This window comes from Miniopterus schreibersii, assembly GCF_964146895.1.
Source record: "Miniopterus schreibersii genome assembly, chromosome: 10".
NCBI classification, from domain to species: Eukaryota; Metazoa; Chordata; class Mammalia; order Chiroptera; family Miniopteridae; genus Miniopterus; species Miniopterus schreibersii.
Window position 1 is genome coordinate 66,153,959 of NC_138110.1, and position 27,985 is coordinate 66,181,943.

Sequence of the window (27,985 nt, forward strand, 5' to 3'; positions counted from 1 at the left end):
CGTCACAGGAGCGCCAAAAAAGAATTTGGAAGGAGGGTGAGCGTCCGTCAGCCTGAGGTGCTCCGCGTCTTTCTGCGAGTCTTCGAGGCCTAAGGGGAGAAGACTCTGAGGCACCTGAGCGGCTCCGGCAGAGGAGACTCGCCCCGCGCGGGCACGTCAGGAGAGCGGCAGCTGAAGAGAACCGCGGGACGTGGGCCGGGGGCCACCTGAGGACCTCGGCGTCTCCTCGGCCCCGCCGTGCTTCTCCCCGAGAGCGCGAGCCGGCCGGGCGGATCTGCTCCTCCCCGGAGCCGGCCCTGGCGTGAAGTAGGAAAGCTTTGGGATCTCTATCCTTCGCCGGTGAGGACTTAGCCTGAGGACGCGTAAGTGAAGGAGGGTATGTAACGAAGCACAGCAGGCCCACGGATGGCGCCTTGACTCATTTTCCAGCCCTTCTTGCATTTGTGTTGGAATTTTTACCAGTAATTTTCACCCCCACTATCTCATTTGAGGAAGGGCACGTAGAGCTGTCGACTGAGCGCTGCAGCGGGGGAGTCTGAGGACGGGGTTTTGAACGCAGGCCTGCCACCAGAGAACCTTGATGTTGATCAGTTTCTCTCTGCTTTAGTTCCTTAACGTGTTATGTGGTCTAGACGATTGTCAAAGTCCTGTCTTGCCCTAACATCATGAACTTGTTTAGTTATTAATTCAATTACTGAAACCCCCTTTAAAGAAAGATTCAGATACACACTCTTGTAATGAACTGCATTGCTGTATACGGATATATTTTTATATTTAGGGTATTAAAAGACTTTTTTTAGAACCGTTTTAGGTTTACAGAAAAATTGCGCAAAGTGCAAAGAGTTCCCATACATATCTATCCCCCCTCAAATCCCCCGATTAGCATCCTGCATTAGTGTGATAAATTTGTTGCAGTTAATGGGCCAAATGCAATACATTATTATTAGCTAAAGACCGTAGATTACATTAGGGTTCACTCTGTGTTGTACAGGTCCATGAGTTTTGACAGATGCATAATGTCACATACTTGCCACTACAGTATCATACAGAATGGTTTCACTGCCCTAAAAATGCCCTGTGCTCCACCTGTATTAATTATTTTAAAACCCATTTTTAAAGGTCACTTATATTTCAATTTATTGATACTCAGCTAGGAACTGTATGGGTTTAAATTTAATAAAAGTGACTATCTTGCTATATACAAAATAGAAAAATTGTGAAGGGATGATTAACGAAAAAGATGATAGTTATAACATTAACAGGTATGGGCATGCTTTCCAAAAAACTTGCATTTCAAGAAATTTATCTAAAAACTGCAAATAACACATCTAATCAGTATTGACCTAGACTTAACCGTGCTTCCATTGTCTTTTAAGACAGTTATAGAAGTCTCCTAGAAAATTTACATCTTTTCCATTTGGGCCCCTACCGAGAAAGAAGGGTTGAAACATGTCTCATTCCTGTGCTTTCCCAGAAAGATCTACCTTCGATGCCTATGTAAGAATATCGTTGTATTTCTGATAAAAGTGGTTATGACACTGCAAGATTGACTATGGAGAAGGAGCTATGATGATGTATTCCTAGTGTCTCACAGGTCAGGATTATGTTCAGCAAGTGCTGCCCTATAATAAGTCTCAAAACACTGCAAACAAGTTATCTTAGAGTTAATTACCTGTCTTGCTTTCTTTTCTATTGTGGGAATGCCTCGAAAACTGGTACAGTACCTTTTATTTCTATCTCATGAGCATCCAGTATACTTGGTTAAACACCTGTGGTATATGTTAAAAAGAAATGGGGATTAGAAGAGTAACTGCAGATTAGAAGAGTAAGGGGTTTATATCATGGCGTACAGAGTTGTAAGCCTGTTGACTAGTGTCAAACTAGAATATATTATTTTTCACTTACTAGTTAATGCATTTTTAGGAGCACTATTTCCTCTATAATTTTGATGAAGATTTTCCTAATCTCTGTCTTTTAGAAAACATGAGTGGAGAGTATCGAGGCAGAGGATTTGGACGAGGAAGATTTCAAAGCTGGAAAAGAGGAAGAGGTGGTGGAAGCTTCTCAGGAAAATGGAGAGAAAGAGGACACATATCTGACCCGAGTAAAACCGCAGGAAGACATGCTTCTGGTAGGGGAGGTCAGTGATTGTTCAATTTTTTTTTTTCATGAAGGAATCTATTCATGCCTGGCATACAAAACAGTTTAATTCAAATTTCAGTCTATCTTTTATTGATGTTAACCCTTTAAGGTAGTATTTGAATGTTAATATCCAAAATTCTTACCGAAGCCTGTAATTTAGGTACTCTGTTAATATGTCAAGTTCTCACTGTTGATAGGAGAAGCAAATTGGAAAAAAATGTTTGCTCTGTTTCTGCTAAACTAGTGTTTTGTTTTGTTTTGTTTTTAGAACAAACCTCACAGTCTTTGCTACTACAATCAACATTGGATCAGTTCACACCATATAAAGGCTGGAAGCTTTATCTCTCCGAAGGTAGAATTAATAATGCAAAAAGTAACATAAATTATATTTTCTTGTCTTTGGATGCTACATATCATATTATTATAGTTCACTTTTTTACTGATATATATTCCCTTCTTTAATATAAGTTTACCCAAACAATCAAATCATGTTTATGTTTCAGGAGCATTATGTTTAGGTTTTATATCAGTCAGGAGAATAGAAATCACACTAGCTATTTTAAAAGGGGGATTTAATACAGGGAGTTGGTCATAAAGATGGAAGAGTAAAAGGGCAAAAAGGGAACATTGAGGTAAGCTCTCAGATAGTAGTAACTTTAGGATGCAGCAATTGTCCTTTTGACTGCGGGAACAAAAGATAAGTTCTGAGGTTACCAGAACCTAGGAGTTCAAAGGAGGAACCACAGCAAAACTGCTGTTTTGACCTCTGAGGTGCACCCTTAAAAGTTGTGCTTAAACAGCTGAGGTGAATTAAAACTGGTTGCTGATGGTAACTGGGGGAAGGATGGCACAGTTGGTGCTCGAAGCTGGAACTGTAGCTATCCTCTGCAGCTGGAGAGATGCTGAAAAGAAATGGAAATAAGAATATATTATTGTCTTCTTTCCTGACACCTTCGAGTCTCTAAAGTGCCTCCAATTGACAGAACCTTAAGTGGTCTGGGAAATTTAGTGTACAGATCTTGATCATAAGATCACAGAATAGAAGATACAAGGGTAGGCTTGGAACCAAGCGATGATAACACAGGTTTCTGTAGAAACACAGTTAAGGAATCTCCCTTTTATAATCAAGAACACCAGTTGACATCTTAGATCTGTCGATACAGGTTTGGAGAATTGTCTTTTCTGTGCTCTTACAGTATCTATATGCTTGTTATGTCTTTTATGAGACATGAAATAGATACATAGATGTCAGTGGTTTTTCCCACTAGACAAGCAATTTTCAGCCTATGTGCGGTGGCACACTGTTATGCTGCCAGAATTTTTAAAACATGCAATACCTAACTATTTAGTCAGGGGCACTGACCTCTTTTCCCTTAGACTGTCAAATAAAAAAATCACCTCAGCCAACACAACAATAGCTGTCAGGTGTGAATGAATCAAAATTATACCTATTTTTTTGTCAGATTGGTAAAAAAAGTGATACATTTTTTGCTATGCTGCAGAATTTTAGTAATTAGTTTATGTGTGCCATGAGATGAAAAAGGTTGAAAATTGCTGCATTAGACTGTGCAATGCTTAAGGGCAAGGATGTAGCTCCATTACAGGCACTCAGTAGTAGTCATTTTGTGAATGAATAAAGTGCTTTACAAATATTTTTTGTATTGAGAGTCTTTTTTTCAGTTATATAGACAGATATGTTTCAAACTACTTCATTGTGCTGCTTTTCTTTTAATTTATTTATTGACTTTAGGGAGGGAGAGAGAAACATCGATTTCGTTCTACTTATTTATTTATGCATTCATTGGTTGATTCTTTTATTTATTTATTTTTAAAATATATCTTTATTGATTTCAGAGAGGAAAGGAGAGAGAGAGAGAGAGAGATAGAAACATCAATGATGAGAGAGTCATTGATTGGCTGCAGCCCGCAACCTGGGCATGTGCCCTGACCGGGAATCGAACCCTGATCGCCTGGATCCTAGGTCGACGCTCAACCGCTGAGCCACACCCGGCCGGGCCATTGGTTGATTCTTGTATGTGCCCTGACTGGGGATCAAGCCTGCAAACCTTGGTGTATTGAGATGATGCTCTAACCAACAGCTATCCGGCCAGGCTTCATTGTAGTGTTTGTGTGTGAGACGTTGATTCAAAAATGTTACAGAACTTTAGAGTGTAGAAGACAGCTTTATAATTTTGGGACCGGAGTCAAGTGGTACATTGTCTCTCCCTGATCTCAGGAAGGGATTTGACAGGTGGCAATTTGGACTAGTAGAAATTGCTTTGTAAAGACGATCTTCAGTTTCGTTTTAGAGTAAGAATTTAGTTCATGTGTCTACCTTTGGCTTTATTACTGGTTTTGTTTTAAGTTTTATTATGTAAGTTATTTGAACTAATAGGTCCTATTAGATTTCAAAACTTTAATACAAAGATTCCCAGAAATTGGTGCTTTTACTTTTTAAGTTTTTATAGTTTATAATTTTTTTTTACTTTTCAATTACAGTTGACATTAGTTTCAGGTGTAAAACATAGTGATTTGACATTTATGTAACTTGTGAAGTGCTCACCCCATGATTCTAGAATACATCTGACATAAATATTGGTGCTTTTAGAGAGACACTTCCTATGTTTCTCATAATCATTTCAGAGTATATAAACCTAAATTTGTTTTAGAATCTTAAGTATACACATCCATACCACTTCATATCTAAATGTAATCGGAAGGCAAAGCAGTTGGAAAAAGTAATATACTGTGTGTCTAGTGTTTCTTCTGTTTCATGAAAATTATCCTTGTATGTGTGTGATTATTAGTGCTAATGCCATATTTGATCAGTTTACAGTGATAGCTCTCCTTTTATTGAGAAGATTCAAGCATTTGAAAATTTTTTCACAAGGCGTATTGATTTGTATGATAAGGTAAGATTCCTATACAACGAAAAGCTATTAGTCCAACTTCTTGTGTCATCTAACTGAACAGTGAATTTGAGGTGCTAGGTAATCACAGACACTGGAGCCAGACTGCCTTGGTCCAGCCCTGCCACTTACCTGCCATTTGGACTTTGTTGAATTACTCATCTCTGTGCCTCGGCTTTCTCACCTATCAGTTGAGGATGATAGGATTATTAATACCTACCACAAGGGTTGTTAAGAGGCATAAATAATAAATTAATATATTTTAAATAGTAGAACCATGCTTGGCCACAACATTTATAGTACTTATTATCACCATATAAACATCATAAGCTTTTGTGAAGTGGGTAAGTGAATGCTTAGTTATGATCAGCTCTAAAAAAGCAATTATGTTTTTATTCCTTAATATTTTGTAGGACGAACTAGAAAGAAAGGGAAGTATTTTGGTGGATTTTAAAGAATTGACAAAAGATGATGAAATAGCTAAATTGATACCAAATATAGCACATGAATTAAGGGATGCACCTGAGAAAACCTTGGCTTGCATGGGTCTGGCAATACATCAGGTAAATATTTATTTTGTAAGACTTTTGTCAAAATATTAAAGGGATTTCACAGTAACAGTACCTTCTCTAAAAGATACTTAGTTTTTACTAACAGACATTAGCTAGAATGAAAAGGTTGCTGTCCTATCCTAAAAGATAGCATTCATTCTATATACAATGGCTTACTTTATTATTTATTTATTTATTTATTTATTTATTTATTTTTAAATATATCTTTATTGATTTCAGAGAGAGGAAAGGAGAGAGAGAGAGAGAGAGAGAGAGAGAGAACCATCAATGATGAGAGAGTCATTGATTTAGCCTGCAACCCGGGCAGGTGCCCTGACGGGGAATCAAACCCTGATCACCTGGATCCTAGGTCAATGCTCAGCCGCAGAGCCACGCCCAGCCGGGCACAATGGTTTACTTTAAACATAGCATTTACTTCTCATTTATTTCAATTAGTTTAATCTTACTAAGATTATGTGGAAATTAGTCCTTGTTTCAAGGAGCTGTGTAATCGCATATTAAGACAAGGTACCATGATGTTATCAGTTATGAACTTGGAACAACAAGACCATCCTCAGATTTACATTCAAGTTAATCTCCCTGGGTGTCCCCATATATGAATTGAAAATAACATGTGCTGTACCTAATGAGTTTTTCTTGGGGGTCTGATGGCACAACATATGTAAAAGCACTTTTTAGGCTGGCAAACACATAAATGCTTCAAGACAAAATGTAGTAAATTTCAGGACAGACACAGAAAAAGTGTTGGGTATAGAGATATAGAGATAAGATTCTCATCTGTTGTGTAGGAATGGGGAAAGCTCAGAGGGGGGAGAGAGAGAAACGTTGATGTGAAAGAGAAACATCAATTGGTTGCCTCCTGTATGTGCTCAGACTGGGGATCGAACCCTCAACTCTTCAGTACATGGAATGATGCTCTAACCAACTGAGCCACACTGGCCAGGGTTGTTTTCTCTCTCATTGAATATGGAGAAGAAGAAAATACTTTTTCATCATAAGCCATCGAGGAGGTAATAGCTTTGGGGGATACCCATAAGGACTTTTAAGATTAGTTTTAGTTGGGACAGAAGCTGGCAGACAGGGATGCTGGAGTTCTCCAGTCCATGGATAACAAAATCCCAGGTAAAACATAATTCAGTATAAAATACGTAGTCATAATTAAATATCAGAATTTTAAAGGACTACTATAGAGTCCTGTTAGTGTTCTGTTCTGAACTGTTCATATTCATAAACTTTATATTTTCTATAAAAGAGTTCTGCTTCCAGATGACATTTTTTCCAACTTTTGAATAAATGTCTGTCTTGTTTAGGTATTAACTAAGGACCTCGAAAGGCATGCAGCTGAATTACAAGCTCAAGAAGGATTGTCTAGAGATGGAGAAACAATGGTAAATGTGCCACATATTCATGCAAGGTGAGGAATTTCCTGATACCAAAGTATTATTTAGAATTGAGCATTGAAGACTGTTTTAAGAATGAGAACTGCATTTTATTAAAAAAATCAGTGCAAAAGGTATGAATTCCCAACCTGCAGATTTTTGTAAATGTTGAATTTGGATGTGTACTTATCCAAATCCTACTGTTTAAATTTAATAATCTATGTAATACACTAAGTGGTGTGATTATATTTTGTTAAAATTATGTTGCTACTAGACACAGAGAACAAATGGAATTTCATTTTTCCTTAATTCATCGTTATTGTATTTTAAGATTTTAATTGCCCATTAAAAGAGATGAGTAAGGTAATCATCAGGGTTTTGTTTTTCTTTTCCAGAATTTATAGAAGACATTTCCTAACAGTTCTCAAAAAAGAAGTTAGAAATTCAAAAGTTGGTGAATCTGTAGACTTTCCTTTTGACATTATTTTTTTCCTTTTTCACTAGAGAACAGCCAGGGGACCAGAAGAAAGGGGAAGATTTAGCATTTTTTATTTTTGGAATGATTTGCTTTTTCTGAAATTTGTGGTACACGTAGGGATGATATGGTTTGAGAATTCCCTAGTTGTTCCTAAAAGGAACTTGTGAAAATACAAATTTTCTGTCCATTGTAAATTCATGGATGAATATGTTCCTGTTTTTGTATTTAGGATATACAACTATGAACCCTTGACACAGCTCAAGAATGTCCGAGCAAATTACTATGGAAAATACGTTGCTCTGAGAGGGACAGTGGTTCGTGTCAGTAACATAAAGCCTCTCTGCACCAAGATGGCTTTTCTTTGTGCTGCATGTGGGGCAGTTCAGAGTTTTTCTCTTCCAGATGGAAAGTATAATCTTCCCACAAAGGTGATATCATGTTCTTCAACGGCTTTATTTGTCTTGGTAAAGAAGGCAAATCAGTTTACAGAAAATACTTCCCAATGTTTCTGAGCACAGAGCTTATTTTTATTTTACGTTTTTAAATAATGAAATACTTCTGGGTATAGATAATAAAGAAATAAAACATTCCTCTATCCACTGCTTAGAATTTACATTTTGTCAGCTCCAGATATTTTAAAGATGTAAAGCATTACTGATAAAAATTAGTGTCTCTGTTTTGCCCCTTGCATGTGCCATTCCCAGTGACGATCATTATCTTGCAGTTAATGTGTATCCTTTCCATTCAAATTTTTATATTTTGACTTACTAGGTATACATATCAAGTTTTCTTTATTCTGTTTGAAAGTGTTTCTTTTTCTTTATTAACACTTTTTTAAACTATAGATTTTTTTAAAACCATAGAAAAGTACAGAGAATAATGTAACTAACATCTGCCAACCATTATGAGTTGGCAAATATTAATATTTTATGGTTTTAGCTTAATTTTTTTTAATAATAATAGTATTATAGTTAAAGTTGAAGTCTCTCTGTTCCTCTCACCAGTTCCATCCATTTTGTTCCATCCTTAGAGGCAGCCACTTTATGAAATTGGCATGTATTCTCCAAGTCTATGTTTCCTTTTCTTTTTTTAAAAAGTTGATTTTAGAGAGAGAGAGAGACGTTGATTTGTTGCTCCACTTATTTATGCATTCATTGGTTGATTCTTGTATGTGCCCTAACTGGCTATTGGACCTGCAACCTTGGTGTCAGGACAATGCTCCAACCAGCTGAGTTGCTCAACCAGGGCCAAGTCTGCATTTTCATACTTGATTATATATGTAGGGTTTGTCTTGTGTGTATTTACATAAATGGTATGCTGTATTTATTTTGGAGTTCTTCCTATCTTGATACACATCTAATTCTTTCATTTTTACTGTTGTGGAATATCCCATTAAATGAGTAGCTACTAATTACCTATTCTCCTGGTGAACATTTGTATTGTTTCCAGTTTTTTACAATTACAGATGATACTATAGAGAACATATTTGTACATGACTCCTTAGCAGAAAAATTTCTTAGTTATAGGATATGCTTATTTTTAACTTTATTAGATGTTGTGAAATTATTTTCCAGTGAGTTGGTCCCAACTTACACCCCTACTGATAGTGTTAAGCAATTAGCATTTCCTCATGTTTTCATTAACATTTGGTGGTGTTAGGCTTTTTAATGTTTGCCAGTCTGATGGGTGTGAAATAGAATTTCATTTTTAATATGAATTACTATGATTTTTGTTATAGTTGAGTATTTTTTCACATCTTTATTGGACATCCATTTTTATTATTTTTTTAAGATTTAAAAAAAAAAAATGTCTTTATTGATTTCAGAGAGAGGAAAGGAGAGGGAGAGAGAGAGAGAGAAACATCAATGATGAGAGAGTCATTGATAGGCTGCCTCCTGCATGCCCCTGACTGGGGATCGAGCCTGCAGCCTGGGCATGTGCCCTGACCGGGAATTGAACCCCGATCGCCTGGATCCTAGGTAGACAATCAACCGCTGAGCCATGCCCGGGCCGGCAAGATTTTTTTTTCTTATTTTTAGAGAGAGAGGAAGGGAGAGGGAGAGAGAAACATCAATGTGAGAGCAAAACGTTGATCATTTGCCTCCTGCATGCCTCCTGCCGGGGATCAAGCCTGAAACCTGGGCATGTGCCCTGACCAGGAATTGAACTGGCAACCTTTGGTGCATAGGAAAATGCCCAACCAACTGAGCCACCCACCCAACCAGGGCAGGAACAACTTTTAAAACAATATTAAATAAAACATTTAACTTGAAATGTGATTGTACTTTACCAAAATCTGAATGTGAATTAATGTTGTTGCAGTGTCCTGTGCCTACATGTCGAGGGAAGTCATTTACGCCTCTCCCTAGCTCTCCTCTCACAGTGACGATGGACTGGCAGTCAATCAAGTAAGCAATCACACAATTTAATAAAAGACAGGTTTTAGATCTCTCATACTGCCAAGAAGATCTATAGTTTTCATGTATTATACTGTGGTTTTTATTTGTGTACGTTGGTAAAGTGTAATGAAATGTTTACATGTTGAAATGATAATCGTCTTTATACAAAATTTATTCTATCGGAACCCAGAAAGGATTTGATATGCAAGTATTACGTCCTTTTGCTATTGAGAAATAGTTCATTTTACTTTTCATTTATGTCACTCATTGAACTAGATGTAGTCTATAAGCAAAGCTGTATAATTTATTCCATAATGAGCTATGATCAGAATAATATTGTTTTGAAAGTTTAAAGAATTTTTTAGAAATGGACATGTTTCATTTTATGTTCTCACTACCCATGAGACATTTTACTGTAGATTTAGAAGAAGAAGAAAACTGTTTTTTTCACAAGTCAGATTGTGTGTGTGTGTGTGTGTGTGTGTGTGTGTGTGTGTGCTTAATCCAACAATTTACTCCATTTTTCTGGCTATTGTTCTATAACTGCATCCTAGATATAAAATAATGGTAGTTTTGAAGTTAGAATGCTTTCCAGGAAACCTGGCTTAAATAGGAGATGGTCTTAACAAACTAGAATCTAGGGGGAAAGTGAGGTAGATTGCTACCAAGCTCTAGCTATACTCCCTTCTGCCCTGTAAAAATCAAGACTAACATATGTAATAATTGTTCAGTATGTTGAGATATTTACAAACACTCTATAAAAGAGGAAATGTTTAAGATTCGTGAGCATGATCATGTCTCTGGTGAGTGGGGGAGCCTGGTTTCTGGCCCACATTTATAGGACTTTCATCACTGAAGGATGTAATGAGAGTTTCAGAGGTGCTAAAAGGGTCACAATAGCATATATGCATAGAAGATTCAGGGCAATTTAATTATTTGAACAAAATCTTTGTTTTCAGGTAAAAATAGCAGAAAGAAAATGAGCTTAAATATTTTAATTGGATTTTCCCCACTTAAATTATTTTTCAATTATAGCTGACGTATGATATTATATTAGTTTCAGGTGTACAGCATAATGATCAGACATTTCTATAACTTATGAAGTGCTCACTCCAATAAGTCTAATACCCATCTGACACCACTATTTTAATTGAATTTGAACAGTGACCTCCTGATATTAGGAAATCACACCTAGCGGTATAGAACATTGGCTTCCACTTTCTGTAACTTTTTCCTGTGTGTATTCTGGAGATCTTGTCCCCCCCCCCGCCCATCAATACTTTCCCATTTACTGTTTTCTAAAATTTAGTATCTCTCATTTGTTGCACACCCTAAAACTTCTCTTTACTCTTTAGTGACTGTAATTTTGGTGGACATTTTGGAGGGAGGGTGACAAATGCACGTGCTCATCCTACCATCCTATCTGTAACTGCAAACTGCTGAAGTAATTTAAAATACACCATTGGACTTTTTAAACTAACTTTTATAAAACTAATTGGCCCTTTATCTAGCTCAGCACCATGTGGACCCTGAATAGTTATTATGTAGAAGAAATAACCCGTCAATATGTGTACTCATTGAAAATTATTTACCTGTTTAGAATCCAGGAGGTGATGTCTGATGATCAGCGAGAAGCAGGTCGGATTCCACGAACAATAGAATGTGAGCTCGTTCATGATCTTGTGGATAGCTGTGTTCCAGGAGACACAGTGACTATTACTGGAGTTGTCAAAGTCTCAAATGCTGAAGAAGGTATGGTATAACTCTTCCCTCATCTGGATTGTCCCTCAGTAATTTGTCAACATTTGTCTTTTTTAAAGATACTTCTGAAACTCCATTAATTTAGGGAGTTCCTTGTTTCTTACATAAGTGAAACTTTCTCTTTGAAATAAAGGTTTATTTGTAGCTCATTGTGCCTTTTTTGTACATTCTACTTGAATCTTTGTGGGGAAAAGGAAAATACCAGTTAATACATTTCATACTTTGAAATTTACAGGTTCTCGGAATAAGAATGACAAATGTATGTTCCTTTTGTACATTGAGGCAAATTCTGTTAGCAATAGCAAAGGACAGAAACCAAAGGCTTCCGAGGAGGGATGTAAGCATGGAATATTGCTGGAGTTCTCACTTAAAGACCTTTATGCCATCCAGGAGATTCAAGCTGAAGAAAACCTGTTCAAACTCATTGTCAAGTACGTATGGCAGTATCTGACACTTTATTATGTATGTGCATGTTGGGGCGTTCTTGGCTATAAATAACAAAAACTAGTCAAAATTATTACAAACTAGAGTTCCCCAGGCGAAATCCAGCTACCCGCCCATTTTTGTTTGACCCATGAGCTAAGAATGGTTTTTACATTTTTTAATGGCTGAAAAAGAATCAAAAGCATATCTCATGACATGCAAAATTACATGAAATTCAAATTTTGCTGCCCATAAATAAACTTTTATTGTAACACAGCCACACTTATTCAGAAGAATTCAGAGTTGAGACAGAACAAATGCCTCACAAATACTTACTGTCTGGTCCCCTACAGAAAAGTTTGCTAATCTCTAGTTTAAGCACTAAGGAAAACTTACAAGTTACTCATCAGAAGAGTGATGGGATGACAGTGAATTCTGGAGTTATTTCAATTGGTTGTATGTAGGGGGTTGCTTTTTTACTTTCAAAAACTAAGAGATTCATAGAAGTCACTTATATTCGATAAGTATCTTTTATTTCCTTGTTATTGCCATGTAGTAGAGAAGAAGCAAAGTAGAGGATCCTCTTTCAGCCACTTCCTTTTATCTTTCATTTATCTTAAAATGGAAAAAACAACAGTATTTGTCTCAGAAGGTTGTTCTGAAGATTAAATGAGATTTTGTGTTACTTGACATAATTAACTGCTTTAGTTTTGATACTGTTTTGACAATTTTTTGCATAAATTTTAAAGAAATATGGGAAAATGAGACTGAACAGTACATATACTTAAGAGAGAGAAAGAACTGAGGTTTTGAAATGCATTGTATTGGAAAACTGATCTAGACTTTGGGCTCCAGGAGAATTTGACACTTTCTGCCATCTAAGCTTTGGGCTCTAGGAGAATTTGACACGTTTTCTTTCTGTCTTTAATATATTAATTACCCAAGTAAGAGAAGTATGGAGTTCCTCAGGGGTTCTTTGTTGTTAAACTGGCAGAGACTTCCCCTGAATAGATAGCCATCCCAACTGCCCTGGGAGAGAGAATGCCGAGCCAGGGTGAGGTGATCTAGTGAGACATGAGGGTGTGGTGAGGGGCCTGTAACAGGATCTGAGGAGCTACCTGGTTGAGGATCAAGCCACCTCTTTGATTGGTTCCTCTCATCAGTTATAAATAAAAAGGAACATATGTAGTGGTCCTTCTGCAATACTTACAGAAGATAAGGCAGTATGAAAAACCAGGTTTTTTTTCCTATGGTTCCTTTTAGTTCTAAGTTTGTGATTTTAACATCAAAACTAGATTTTTTATTTGTTAATCTTTCAGGGGTTGGCAAACTAGGCATAGAGTGCTTGTTTTTGTATATAAAGTTTTATTAGAATACAGCCCCACCCATTCATTTACATACTGTTGATGGCTGCTTTCAGGCAAGTTAAGTAATGGTGACCAAGATAGTAGAATTGAAAATACTTTCTGGTCCTTTAAGGAAAAGTTTGTTGACCTCACCAGATTAATGAATGGAGGACCAGATTAATGAAAGGGAGTATGGAAAAGACAGTGGGAGGTTATATTTTAGTTTAGGTTCCTTTAGAAGCAATGATATGATTTGGCAAGCATGGCTCATTTGGGAGGTGATCCCCAAATATACTGGTAGGGGGATGGGGAAGTGAGACAGAGAAAGGATGGCAGTCAGTATATGGTGCCTTAATGAACAGATTACTACTAGTATCCAGGGCTTAATCCTCCTGAGGTCTCTGGGACACTAGATTGTATAGAACAGTATTTTTCCATGCAAGGGCCTGGGTGTGGGACTGCTCCTGGGAATATTAGATAACCCAGCACTTCTAGCCTGCCCAATCTGTCTGCAGCCATAGGACGTTGTTTGGTAGACAGGTGCAGGTGCGTGGTAGAAAGCCAGCAGTGATTATGCAGGAGCGTGCCAAACAGTAGTGCCAAGGGGTTATAGCAGGACACCCATGTCTGTGTTTACATATATTAAAAGGGATGATGATTCACGGTTCACTCTTGAGTGTATCTCTTCTACCCTGTCTATTTTCTTTTGTTCCTTGTTTGTACAATAGATAAATGTAAATGTACTTCTTTATATTCATATATGGTTTTACTTATTCTGATCATTTGACTTGAACTGAAAAAATGAAATTTTATCCAATCTTAAAATATGTATGCAGTTCACCCTACTGTCTCCTTTCAGTGACTTGGCTACACAAGTCTAAAGATGTCTACTCACATAAAATACAATATAATTTGTATCCTAAAGTGGAAGACTATGATTATGGTGCATTTTAAAGGCTAGTAACTTAAAATAATCAACAGTATATTTGGTTACTTTAAAATATTTTACAAATATCCTGCCTCCCTTACTCTGGCATAGTTTTTAAGCATTCTTCCCTTTATAGATTAACCAATAATTTTGAGAAATTTATTGAATATTAGAATAAAATTTATGAGTTGTTTGTGTGGTATACGTTTTTTCTTTTTTTCTTTGGATGCAATATAAAGCAAGTTAAGCAGACTTCAAAGTAGATCTTCTAATAGATCATTGAAGTGGAATTTAAAATTTATGTTGTTTTCTGTTTTTCAGCTCACTTTGCCCTGTCATTTTTGGCCATGAAGTAAGTATTTTATTGCATCTTCGCTCAAAAATACATAAAGTTGGCAAAAATAAAGTATAAAGACTTTATAAAAAATAGCTGACTTCTGTTGGTCAGTTGTCCATATTTTAATATGAGTCGTCATTCTCCATAAATGAATGATGTGACAGGCAAACTACTGCCCTTGTAGGAAAACGCTGCTTACCAATTCAAGTTAATAGGAATGGGCTTCCTTTAAACTGACTCTGGACACTAAATATAAAGCAGAAACTAACAAGTATCTCTTAGTTTTGTGGAATAGATTCATGCCTTGCAAGGTGGGTCTTCACTTAGGAACTTTTAAAGTACTGCTCTGATTTTATATGCTTCCTAGTTTTTGTTTTTTAAATTATTTACATTGTAGTAGTTTATTAGACTTGCTTTTCTTAGGAAAAAAGTTCAATCATGCTTTAAAAGAAAACCCCCAAATAAATGTCATAAATGTAAAAGGAGTAGCACCCCTTTTGCTAGTTATCTTTATGTTTTTCTTACTTTTTTCCTTCTTTCACACTTGAGCTTGTTAAAGCAGCTTTGGCATTAGCACTCTTTGGAGGCAGCCAGAAATATGCAGATGACAAAAACAGAATTCCAATTCGGGGAGACCCACATGTCCTTGTTGTTGGAGATCCAGGCTTGGGAAAGAGTCAGATGCTTCAGGTAGGAAATACTCAGTATTTGACCTTTTGCTTATCAGACACATGAATAATTCACAAATGAATTTGCTCAAAGCATTGGAGCCTTTGAAATTAAAATTGGTACTCACATTTTTGCTTTTTGAATTTGAAAGTGAAGCATAAAATGGAATTGTGTAGAGAATTCACATGACCATAGACATCAGAGTCAGGCTGCCTGGGTTTGATTGAATCCTGACTTCACACTTTCATAGCTGGGTGAATTACCCTGCAGGTGTTGGTTTCTACATCAATACATGGGGATATAATAATACCTTCTTTTTATCATAGTAAAAATTGTATGGTAAAAGCTCTTAGGAGAATACCTGGCATATAGCTAACATTTGTGAGTGATTACTATTAGCTATTATTTCCCTTTTACTGTGGCTGATTATCTTAAACTTTCTGTTTCCTCAGGCAGTATGCAATGTCGCTCCACGTGGTGTATATGTTTGTGGTAATACCACAACCACTTCTGGTTTGACTGTAACTCTTTCAAAAGATAGTTCCTCAGGAGATTTTGCTTTGGAAGCTGGTGCTCTAGTACTTGGTGATCAAGGTAAGAAACCAAAGGTGATAATAATAATTCTGGGCTTTTTTTTTTAAAGCCTTTTCCTTTTCAGTCAATTTCTTTGTATTTGTTCAAGAGGCATTTGGACAGCATTGTCCCAACCAGTGAGTTGAGGATGAGTGCCAGAAAAAAGTAGAAATGCTGTACTCTTGTTTTTATTTGTGCTGCAGAATTGAAACTGGTACTTAATTTTATTCATTTTCAGAATCTTGCAGCAGTTACAATTATATGTAAAAATTAAATGATCAGGTCAAAGAGGTATAGCTCCCTACACTTCCCATTTCATACCAGCTATCACATTGGTGATTGGTTTTAAAGCTTTATAGTAAGTTCTCTGTGGGGTGGGATTGGGTGTCTTGTTGACTGCCTAGTCCTGTTGCCTAGCACATAAGGTGCACAGAGCAATTCTATTAAAACTTAGGTCACTTTATTATTCTGTTCAAAACCATCCAGTGGCTCCCTGTTTCACCCGGTGAAAGCCCAAGTATTGATAGTCATCCAGCGTCATTCACATGCTGGCCTTTCATCACTTCTTCTGCCTCATTACCTTCTATTTCCCTCTTACCTCCTCTTCTCCAGCTACAATGGCCTCCTTGCTATACCATGGCCACCACTTGCACACCAAGGACATCACAGTCCTGCATCAGGTCTTTTGTTTTTACACTTATCTTTGTATAGAATGTTCTTACACCAGATAGATCTGCAAGGCTTGTTCCTTTTCCGCCCTCAAAATTTTGCTCAAATTGCCTGTCCAGTGTGGCTAAGTGGTTGAGCATCAACCCATGAACCTGGAGGTCACAGTTCAATTCCTAGTCAGGGAACATGCCTGGGTTGCAGGCTCGATCCCCAGTAGGGGGCGTGCAGGAGGCAGCCCATCAGTGATTCTCTCTCATCATTGATGTTTTTCTCTCTCGCCCTCTCCCTCTCTGAAATCAAAAACTAAATTTTTTTTTGCTTAAATGTTCTTACCCCAACAAGGCCTTCCCTATTCACCATATTTTAAATTGTAATGCCCACCCCCAACAACAGATCTTACTCTTCTTACCCTAATTACCTTCTAAAATACTATAGGGTTTACTTTTTTATAGTTTGGCTCCTTACACCAAGTAGAATATAAGCTTTACAGGGGCAGAGAATTTTGTCTTTTTAGTGCTATATCACACATGTCTAGAACACAGTACAGATATATAGAAGCTATTTGGTAAATATTTGTTCATTAGAAGTGACATATTTACTAAGTTTCCAGGTGAAGAAAATAATAAATAAGAGGATACTCATTGTGAAACTGTCAAACTTTCCAGTAATTAGAAGTTGAAGATGATGTGGGGTTTAGCTATACAGATAGTCAATAGAATTTAAGACATGGAACGGTAAGAGCTGCTTTTTCTTCCAACTACAGGTAGATGAGTCAAACACCATGACGGTAAAAGTGGTATAGCACTGTTGCTCTGGCCGGATATCTCAGTTGCTTAGAATGTTGTCCCGATATGCCAAGGCTGAGGGTTTGATCCCCTGTCAGGGCACATAGAAGAGTCAACTAATGGATGGGCGGACAACAAACCAATGTTTCTCTCTCTCCCTTCTCTCTTTCTCTCTAAAATCAATAAATTTTTAAAAAATGTTTAAAAAAAAAACTAGCACTGTTAAAATACAAAGGGATATTAGCAGAACTCAGATCCTAAAAACAAATACTACTAACATCTTTACTGAACACTTACAGGGGAAAAAAGGAGAAATAGGGCTGTTTTATAATATTTACCTTTTTCAATATCTGATGAAATGACCAAAAAGAAAAAAGCAGGATTTATCAACTGTAGCCAAAGAAAAGAGAGTTTAAAATTTTCAAAGTTAAATGCTTTAAAACCATGAAACAGCGAACTTTAGTCCGCAGGTCACCCCAGCCTTCAGCCTGTTTTAGTATAGTTTATAGCTAAAAATGGTTTTTCTGTTTTTAAAGGATTGTAAAGAACAAACAAAAAAGACAAGAATATGTGACAGGCTCACAAAATGTAAAATATTTACACCTCCCCCTTTACAGAAAATGTTTGCCAACCCCTGCTTTAAAACTTTGAAAAGTGGCAAAGTAGCAGCTTGACTTTGTTTCTGCACTGTCCCCACTCCTGAGAAACTGTGTTTGTAATCCTGAGAATTTCCAGTAATACTGTCAGTTCCAGAGAGGCGTGGATTGGCCTCTGAGCTGGCATGCTTCCTTGGTCATCGAGCAGATAAGAGGGGTGGGACCACAGCGCACCCTCTGGAGATGACCACCAAACAGGTTGCTCGTGGCGTGGGGAGGAAGGGAGGAAAAATGTGACGAGGTGGTGATGTTTGAGGTTCTGCAGTAGTGCGGATCAGGTATAATACACTAGCACACAAGATGCCTTCAGTCGGTGGCAGGTCTTCACATTGCATTTAAAGAGGCTAAGTGATTTCCCTACAGTTGCTGAGAACTGCACTCAAGTCTTCTGACTTTAGAGGCCATGCTTTTCTTTCCAAATTATGCTGCCCTACTGTTCCCAAAAAAACCCAGCTCAAAAATTACCTTTTTCTTAAACCTCTACAGATTTCCCTTCCGTTTAACCTCTTCCCACCCCCAGAAAACACCTTGTGTAATTATGCATATCTTTTATAGTTACTGAAGTACACTCTCTTGAATATATATATATATCTCATATCTCACCTTTTGTATTTAAGTCTTTAAGCTCTTTGAGGGTCACTCTCCTGTTCTTCATTTTTGTAACCCTCACAGCATAGTGCTTTCCCTATGGAAAGTACTGAATGAGTAAATATTACATAAAAGTAAGTTAATAAGGTGTTTTATTTGCTATAAAACAATCAGGAATTCTCTATTGTATAACGTTTTATAATTTTAACTGTGGCAAACAATGTTACTTTACTATGACTATAGGTATTTGTGGAATAGATGAATTTGATAAGATGGGGAATCAACATCAAGCCTTGTTAGAAGCCATGGAACAGCAAAGTATTAGTCTTGCCAAGGCCGGCATGGTGTGTAGCCTCCCTGCAAGAACTTCCATTATTGCTGCTGCAAATCCAGTTGGAGGACATTACAATAAAGCCAAAACAGTTTCTGAGAATTTAAAGTAAGTCTCTTCAAATATTTATACCTTTAATATATTGAATTCCTACAAATCATTATGGAAAAGATAACTGAGGACATAATGGATAGTTCACAGTCATTACAAATTTCCAGTAAATGTATAAAAATGTGTTTGAACACTACAAATTAAAACAGTGAAGCACTATTTATATCTTCCAGATTGGCAAACATTTTAAATACTAATAATCATTGGCAAAGGGATGGAGAATTTAGCATTTTGAAGGACAACTTGGAATGTTTATCACTATTATAAATGTACACACCGTTTATTCTTGCCAATTCTTTTACGAATTGTACTCACAAAAATAGTCACACAAGTGCAGAAAGATATGTTTACAGGGTGGGTGTTGTAGCATTGTTTATTACTGCCAAAGATTGAAAACAACTTAAAATGCTCTTTGATAGGGGAGTGGTTAAACGGTATAGTAAGACTATATAGTGTCTTATGAGGATGAGTGGTGCTTTGTTTTAAGTACTGATAGGGAAACATGTCTGTGCTTTTAAGTGAAAAGAGCACATTACATACTCATATATGTGCTATGATCCCACTTTTTTCCTGAAATAATGTTTATGTCTGTATGTGCATATGGGTTCTCTTCTAATTTGTTCTGCACAGGTTGGACAAAATGTATGGGAAGGGGAAAATAGACTCAAGTGATGCAAAAGGGAGAAAAAGACAAAAGAATGCCTCAGATGAAAAACTGGAACCTTAAATTCTTGTGTGTGGGGAGGGGAACGCTAATTTTCTAATGACTATTAATGTAATTATTACCTCTAATATAGAAATGGTACATAGTAAAATACATAATTGTACTTTCAGAATCTGGGTATTTTTGTATCACCAACCACCAAAGAAGTCAATTTATTAGTATTCTTAGTAAAATGACAAAGTGCTTTATTGGAAAGATAGAAGGATCCTATTGAACAATGATTGAGGGGACATAAATTCTTGGTTTTAGTGGTACCACAAACCTGCTTTGGGATATTGGTCAAATTTATTAATCACTCTGGATTTCAGTTTTCTTGTCTCAGATAGAGTTATGATTTGTGGGTTCAGAGAAGATGATTGAGTAGAAGACAGCATTTTTATTGTAATTACTAATTAGATGCTTCATTAAGAAAAAATGGGCTTGCCGTTGCCAGGTAGCTCAGTTGGTTAGAGCGTCGTCTGGATTACACCAAGGTTTCAGGTTTGATCTCTATTCAGGGCACATACAAGAAGCAACTAACTGAATGCATAAATAAGTGGAACAGCAAATCGATGTTGTTCTCTCCCTTTCTCTAAAAATCAATAAATAAGGAAAAAGAAAAAAAGAGGCTTTTTGCTTCTAAATGGGCATAGGTGCTTTGAGAGACTTAATTTGTTGGTGAAGCAACAGATATAAAAGATTAAGAATTACTCAACTAGCCTGGCCAGGCGTGGCTCAGTGGATGAGCATCAACCTAGGATCCAGGAGATTGAGGTTTGATTCCTGGTCAGGGCACATGCCCAGGTTGCGGGCTCCATCCCCAGTCGGGGGCGGGCAGGAGGCAGCCGATCAGTGATTCTCATCATTGATGTTCCTCTCTCTGTCTTTCCCCCTCTCCCTTCCTCTCTCTGAAATCAATAAAGATATATTAAAATAAAAAGTAATAATAAATTTAAAAAAATTAACTAGATACTTCTGATGTATCATAGGATTCTAGCATAAAAATTCAAAGATCTTACATCATAGGTAGTGATGCAGAACATAGAGAAGAATTCAGTATTTTGGCAGGTGTGAGAAAGGGCCATGTCCTCAACCTACCAAAGTGGTACATATAAGGCTGTGCACATGTTGAAGGGCATATGGCCTGGCATCTCTGGAGTTGGGTGTGTTATCCAAAAGCTATTGTTTGTTACTATAATCTAAGACCTTTTTTAAGTTCTACGTGAAACTTGAGTAATAAGCAAGTTTTCTAGGTTTTCTGTTTTTATTTCAATTGTCGTTTCTTTCATGCCTCTCTAGAATGGGGAGTGCCTTGCTCTCCAGATTTGATTTGGTCTTTATCCTGCTAGACACTCCAAATGAGGATCATGATCACTTACTCTCTGAGCACGTAATTGCAATAAGAGCTGGAAAGCAGAGAACTGTTAGTAGTGCCACAGTGGCTCGTCGGAATAGTCAAGATTCGAATGCTTCTGTACTCGAAATGGTTTCTGATAAACCACTGTCAGAAAGACTGAAGGTACAAGTGTTTCTTCTATTCACCTCACTTCTGTTTGAATTTCAGAGACCAGTGTGTTGCAGTAGTATATAGACTTTTTATATTATAAACTGTTACGATTTATATTATAATACTGGGGTTTATGTAAACTATATTTGAAATCTACATTAACTAGACCAAGAGCTAGAATGACAGCATGTTTGGCTTATTTGGAGAGTCGTCTTGAATTTTATATTTATCTAAACAAGTTACTTTAGCTGAAAGATTTTAGTTGCTACTTATCCTTGTAATTTGTGCTTTTTTATCATGTGTTAGGTGGTTCCTGGAGAAACAATAGATCCAATTCCCCACCAGCTATTGAGAAAGTACATTGGTTATGCCCGTCAGTATGTCTATCCAAGGCTATCCACGGAAGCTGCTCAAATTCTTCAGGATTTTTACCTTCAGCTCCGGAAACAAAGCCAGCGGCTAAATAGCTCACCAATCACTACTAGGCAGCTGGAATCTCTGATTCGATTAACGGAGGTTTGTTTAAGTTGATGTTTTCTTAGCTTAAAGGGGGCAGTAGTACTATGATTTTTCTTAATTTTCTGCATGATTGATTTGGTTTTTCTCTTTACTGTGAGACATTAGAAATAGATAAGTTTTTTAAAAGGTTTGGTCGTATCTTTAACATGCCAATCAAAGTGTAGCCACTTCTTTCTAGGCACAGGACCAGTTGCTTACCATGCAATTTTTTTTTTTTTAATGACACTTAGGAAACTCCTGTAGTGTGATGAGTGGTTAGGTTAACTAAATATGCTGGGATTTAAAGTTGAGTATTTGGGAACATGGAATGCATCATATACCTTGAATATTTGATCTCATGAACAGCAGGTCCATAGGACAGTGCCCATTTTTCTAATAGCAATAACATCTATTCACAGCTATGGAATGCTAAGAAAACTTTGGCAGGTAAAATTAGCTAGGTCAGAGTTTGGGCTTTTTGCTTCTAAAATCTGATTAACTCCTCTTTGTTTTAACAGATTGGTTAAGTATGACTATCTGAAAGTAAAAGGCAAGGAAAACCCAAGTATATTTCATAATCTAATCTTCTGAAGTGAACACTCCGAAAGATATATTAGTAGATAAAAATAGATTTTAACCCATATTTTTAGTATATGTGCTGTCAAAGTGAGCACTAATCCATATTTTAAATGAGGGATTATTTTCATACTCAAGTTTTCAAATCACTGTTTTAAATTCTGACTTTCATGTTTTAGCTCTCTCCTTCAAAAGTCAGTTTTTGTTTCAAACGAATAAACAAAAGCTTAGACATACTATATCTGCTCAAACAGTGTTAAATATGCAGGGTGCCCCCCAAAAATGTATGCACACTGTGAATGATTATAGTCATTGTTTATTAACACACAGTTCATTTTCAAAATTTAAAAGAATCTACAGAAATGAGTAATTTTTTTTCAATGCCTGTGTTCAAACTGATGACCTTTCTGGTCCAGGCACTGCTGATAACACAAAGTAATGGAATCGCAAACATCAAGAATCATTTTGTTTGGTACTTGTGCGCCCTCATTTCGTCAACTAGTGCCAGTTTTGTACCGTAAACTTTATCTTTAAAAAAAGAAGTCTAGTGGCACTTGAGGATAAATTTTCTTTGTTCAAAGCTTAGTCTGGCTTCACCCATTATTTCAAATCAGTTAAACCTGAAAAGGAGTGAAAATTAAGTTTTATCAGCTGTTAAAGTGTGTATACATTTTTTTGGGACACCCTATATTTATAACATTTTGTTATCTGAAAATGTTTTTTTCTTTCACAGGCACGAGCAAGGTTGGAATTGAGAGAGCAAGCAACCAAAGAAGATGCTGAAGATATAGTTGAAATTATGAAATATAGGTAAGATTAAAATTTTTAATGTTTTAAATGAAATGCCAGTCATTTTTCCATCTCAAATGTAGATTTTAATTAGGCCAGGCAAAATTGTTTTTATTTAGCCCCTTGGGTCACATTTTTCTCTGAACAAACTATACTTTGTTGGTTTAAAATCTGTGTAAATAATCTTTACATTAAAATTTTTTTGAATGTGCAATGCGTTCCCATAGTTCTAAAATCATTTCAAAAAATACATATTTTGAGAAGACTTGCTCCCATCCTATTTACCATCTACCTTTCCTCTCCACCAAAATACCCATTATTTTTATGTAAATAGCATATGACTTATACTGTTCTGTACCTTTTTAAAAAATTTAACATATGTAGAGATCTTTCCCTATTAGGACATGGAGAATTCCTTCTTTTTACAGCTAAATAGTATTCTATTGTTTAGATAATTGTTTAGATACACCATAGTTTGACTAGTTTCTCATTGCTAGATACATGAATATTTTCCATTCTTTTCCTATTACAAACAGTGTTACAAAGAGTAATCTCTGTAAGATACTTCATATGTGGGTAAGTGTATACCTATATGAGAAATTCTCAGAAATATTTCTGGGTATAAGTATAAATAAATACTTTAGCATTTTAACAAATATTGCTAAATTGTATCCTTTGCATTTTATATCATTTGGTAGATCATGATTCCTAGAAGGTAAGAAAGAAAAAATTAAATTTTAACTGATCATATGTCTACCTTAGACATAGATTTTTTTAATCAATAAAAGCAAAAACTTATTATTTTAGGTAGGTTTTTCTTTCAGTTAAAAAATTTTAATAGGTTCACACATTCATATGCTTCAAAATCCCAAAGTTCAAAAAACATACAGTGGAAAAAGTTTGCTCCTACCCAGTTTACTAGTTACCTAGTTCTTCCTTCCTTGCCCCAGTGATGGCAATGTATCTTTTGTGTTGTGACATTCAGGTATAAAATACTCATCAGAACTCTATATCTGTATTCTTTTTTCCTTTTTATGGAGAAATGATAGCATACCACACACATTGTGTACCTTGCTTTTTTCATTTACAGTACATCTTGGAGATGATTCCGTATCAGTGCCTAAAGAGCTTCCTTTTATTTTTTTGCAACTGCATAGTATTCCACTGTGTGAATGTATAATTATTAGAAATTAGTTCTTTTTAATATGCTCTCATAGCAGTTAAAATATAAATGTTAGGAATCTACTTTTCCAAGGCCAAAAATACATTAATTTAAAAATGAAATTATTTTGTTAAGTAATTTCTATTCGAAAGTAAACGGATTTTTTTTCCCTAAGAGACCCTATTTTGGGGCTTGCTTGGAGTCGGAACCAGGTGACTTTGCCTAGTTGTTTCTTTTTGGCTCTGAGTAAAAGTGGTACAACACAGCTGGAAGAGCATGGGCTTTACAGTCTGACCTGGAGCTGCCACAATAAGTAACACTCTGCTCCTCAGTCTCTACTTGTGTAAAACATACCACAAAGGCTGGTGCTGAGGTATGCAATGAGGCTATATAAAGTGATAGCGATCATTGTGAGTTTTTCCTATTTCAGGAAAGCAGCTCAAATATTTTACATTTCTTCAAATCTGAAGCATATAGCTCAGACTCAAATCCCAGATATGTCACTCATTAGCTGTGTAACTTTTGGCAAGTCGGTTAACCTTACTAGACTTTGTTTCTTCATATGTAAAATGGGAATAAGAATAGTCCCTAAGTCATAGGATTGCTGGGAGAACTAAATGAGATAGTATATGCTAAATATAATTAAGGTAAATATTAACTATTATAATCAATATAGTAGCCTAAAGCATTTTTTACAAGTGTCTGAGAAATGAGCATGTGGTAAGTTATATGGTAGAATAGTTAATCATAAAAGCTTTACATAAGATTATACTCTATTTCCTGAAGAAACACATACTCATCTATCTTATTGTTTTATCATTTATTACAGTCTTATTTGAATGACATATTCTTATTTGTACAATTCATTCTTTTTCATGTAGGGTCTTATGTGTTTAGGGAACCAAATGAAGCTGTGTTTTTAGTAACCCTTTAAACTCATTTCTTTGATCTCCTTAAGAACAGGGTGTTCACCCACCATAAGCTTAGTAGGTGACCAATTTATATTTGATTAATTTCTGATTAACATATTTGCCTGTGAGCCTGACTGTGAGGTTGTATCTGTCCTAATATACAGACACAGAATTCAGGTAAAGGATCTGCAATAGGGCTGTTTTAGAGAGGACAGCTAATTATATCTAACTGGTGTTTTCAGACTTTTGGCTAAAATTTATTTGGCAAGTGCATGTTTCTTGATGGTATTGTGAAAATAAGAGAGAGCAGCAGAGAACAGGAGGTAATAGATGTATCCTTTAATATCTAACAATCATTACTGCAAGTCAGCAGAACCCTTCTAACTTATTCTCAGAGTATTTTAAACACCTTTTTATTTGCCAGATGCCGTACTTTACCCAGTAAAATCCAAATTTAGAATGTTTAAAATTTCTTTTTTTCATGGATCAAAAGAAATATTCCAGATATTTGTTATATTTATGTATTTATTTATTTTTTTAAAAAAATATATCTTTATTGATTTCAGAGAGAGGAAAAGAGAGGGAGAGAGAGAGATAGAAACATCAGTGATGAGAGAGTCATTGATCAGCTGCCTCCTGCACGCCCCTGATTGGGGATTGAGACTGCAACGTGGGCATGTGCCCTGACCAGGAATCGAACCCCAATCTCCTGGATCCTAGGTCGACGCTCAACCACTGAGCCATGCCCAGCCGGGCTATATATATATATTTATGTTTTTAAAATTAAGAAATTTTTTAAAAGTGGTAACTGTCCAAAGTATTTTTATCCTCAGTCCATACCATAGTGAATTTCATAGTGGACACTCAGTAAATGCATGTTTAAATCTCTGCTACACGAGGCCTTATGGCTACTTCCACATTTTTCTTCTTATGATCTGGAGGCCTGAAATAAAAACTTCTGCAGCCATGCCACCTTGGATAACTTTGTTTTTCTTCCCCTCCCATTAAGCATGCTGGGAACTTACTCTGATGAATTTGGGAACCTAGATTTTGAGCGATCTCAGCATGGTTCTGGAATGAGCAATAGGTCAACAGCAAAAAGATTTATTTCTGCTCTCAACAACATTGCTGAAAGAACTTACAATAATTTATTTCAATTTCATCAACTTCGGCAGATTGCCAGAGAGCTAAATATTCAGGTATGATAAACTAAATACTAAATCTTTTTTATGTCAGTAGGTCCTTATTAACATATAATAGAATTTTTAAATATCAAAAGATTTGGATTAAAAGAATGGAATAGGCATTTTGGGAAACAAAAACAAGCTTGTTTTCTTTACTTAAGCTATCAAATTAACTGTGTAGAGCTTTAAAAAAAGTTTTTATCTTTACCTACCTCTTTTCAAAGTTTTTTCAGTATCATGATAGTTATGGGGAAACATGTTATTCTGACAATTTCTTGTGGGCAAGTCATCTTAATGTCTTTTAACCTCAGTTTCTTCATTTGTTATATGGACATGGTTCTACCTGCTCTACCAACAGAAAAGTTTGGTGAAAATGGATGTAATAAGACTTCTTTGTTTATTTATTAATGCTTTTGTTGTTGTCAATCCTCACCCAAGGATATTTTTTCCATTGATTTTTTAGAGAGAGTGGAAGGGAGAGGGGAGGAGGACAGAAACAGAGAGAGAGAGAGAAACATCTACTGGTTGTCTCCCGCACTTGCCCTGGGGATTGAACCTGCATCCCAGGTACGTGCGCTTGACCAGAAATCGAACCTGTGACCTCTTGGTGCTCGAGCCGAGGCTCTAGCCACTGAGTCATGCCAGCCAGGGCTGTTTGTTTATTTTTTAAATTTATTTTTAAAATTTATTTTAATTATAGTTGACATGCCATATTATATTAGTTCCAGGTAGTATACAATATTCATTCAACATTTATATACCTTACAAAGTGGTCACCACAATAAGTCTAGTAATCATCTCTCACTATATATAGTTACTATATTATTGACTCTATTCCCTATGCTGTACATTATATCCCCCCATGACTTATTTTATAAGTCATGGGGGGATATACTTCTTAATCTCCTTCCCCTTTTCCGCCATGTAAAACAGTTTATATGGAAAATTGCCTACTTAATTTCAAAAGTTAGTCAAATTTTTGTTTGGATGTTAAGCTAAAACAAATATAAAAGATTCTCTGCATTATAGAATCCAAAGCTCATATATAGGCATTTTTGTCCATAAGTACATATAATTTTATTTGCCCAAGAAACTTGACAGTTGTACATTTTTGAAAGATTAATTTTAAAAATCATATTTTTGAACATTACTTAGTGGGCTCTTTTTATTTTGTTTTGTTTGGGCTAACTCTTTTGATGTTTTCTTCCAGGTTGCTGATTTTGAAAATTTTATTGGATCACTAAATGAGCAAGGTTACCTCTTGAAAAAAGGCCCCAAGGTTTATCAGCTTCAAACTGTATAAAAGGACTACCAAGCTAGGACCTCCTGGGTTTATTAGCATTTTAAAGCCATGTCAAGAATGAAGAATATGCAGAAAAAATACTGTTCTGAAAAATGACATCCCAAAAGTAATATAATAGAGTGTTGAACTAATTAAAAAAGTGATAGTTATTTGTTAATTTTTACAGTTTCTTCTACAGATTAAAAATAATGTTTTTAATCTAAATGATGTAATTATAAATTACTTACAGTTTTGTTTTTGACCTGTCTTTGATTCTTTTTTTTTTTTTTTTAAATTAAATTTATTTGGGGTGACAT

At 36.0% G+C, this 27,985-nt stretch overlaps 1 protein-coding gene across 4 annotated transcripts; it reads left to right on the forward strand.

Moving 5' to 3' along the window:
• Nucleotide 1: 1 nt before the first annotated feature.
• MCM8 (minichromosome maintenance 8 homologous recombination repair factor) lies at nucleotides 2-27,983 on the forward strand. 4 transcript variants are annotated; one of them, XM_081148952.1, is made up of 19 exons: nucleotides 2-362; nucleotides 1,979-2,140; nucleotides 2,411-2,494; nucleotides 4,972-5,054; nucleotides 5,465-5,614; nucleotides 6,934-7,037; nucleotides 7,710-7,908; nucleotides 9,803-9,888; nucleotides 11,480-11,631; nucleotides 11,876-12,071; nucleotides 14,659-14,689; nucleotides 15,224-15,364; nucleotides 15,796-15,937; nucleotides 18,858-19,053; nucleotides 21,059-21,278; nucleotides 21,573-21,782; nucleotides 23,074-23,150; nucleotides 26,212-26,401; nucleotides 27,597-27,983. In XM_081148952.1, the coding sequence occupies exons 2-19, from the start codon at nucleotides 1,984-1,986 to the stop codon at nucleotides 27,687-27,689; spliced, it is 2,511 nt and encodes an 836-aa protein (XP_081005078.1). In that variant the 5' UTR covers nucleotides 2-362; nucleotides 1,979-1,983; the 3' UTR covers nucleotides 27,690-27,983. The 4 variants fall into 4 exon arrangements, with proteins under 4 accessions (XP_081005078.1, XP_081005079.1, XP_081005081.1 ...); XM_081148953.1 differs by having other exon boundaries at nucleotides 254-339; XM_081148954.1 differs by lacking the exon at nucleotides 2-362 and adding an exon at nucleotides 1,514-1,594.
• Nucleotides 27,984-27,985: the final 2 nt, after the last annotated feature.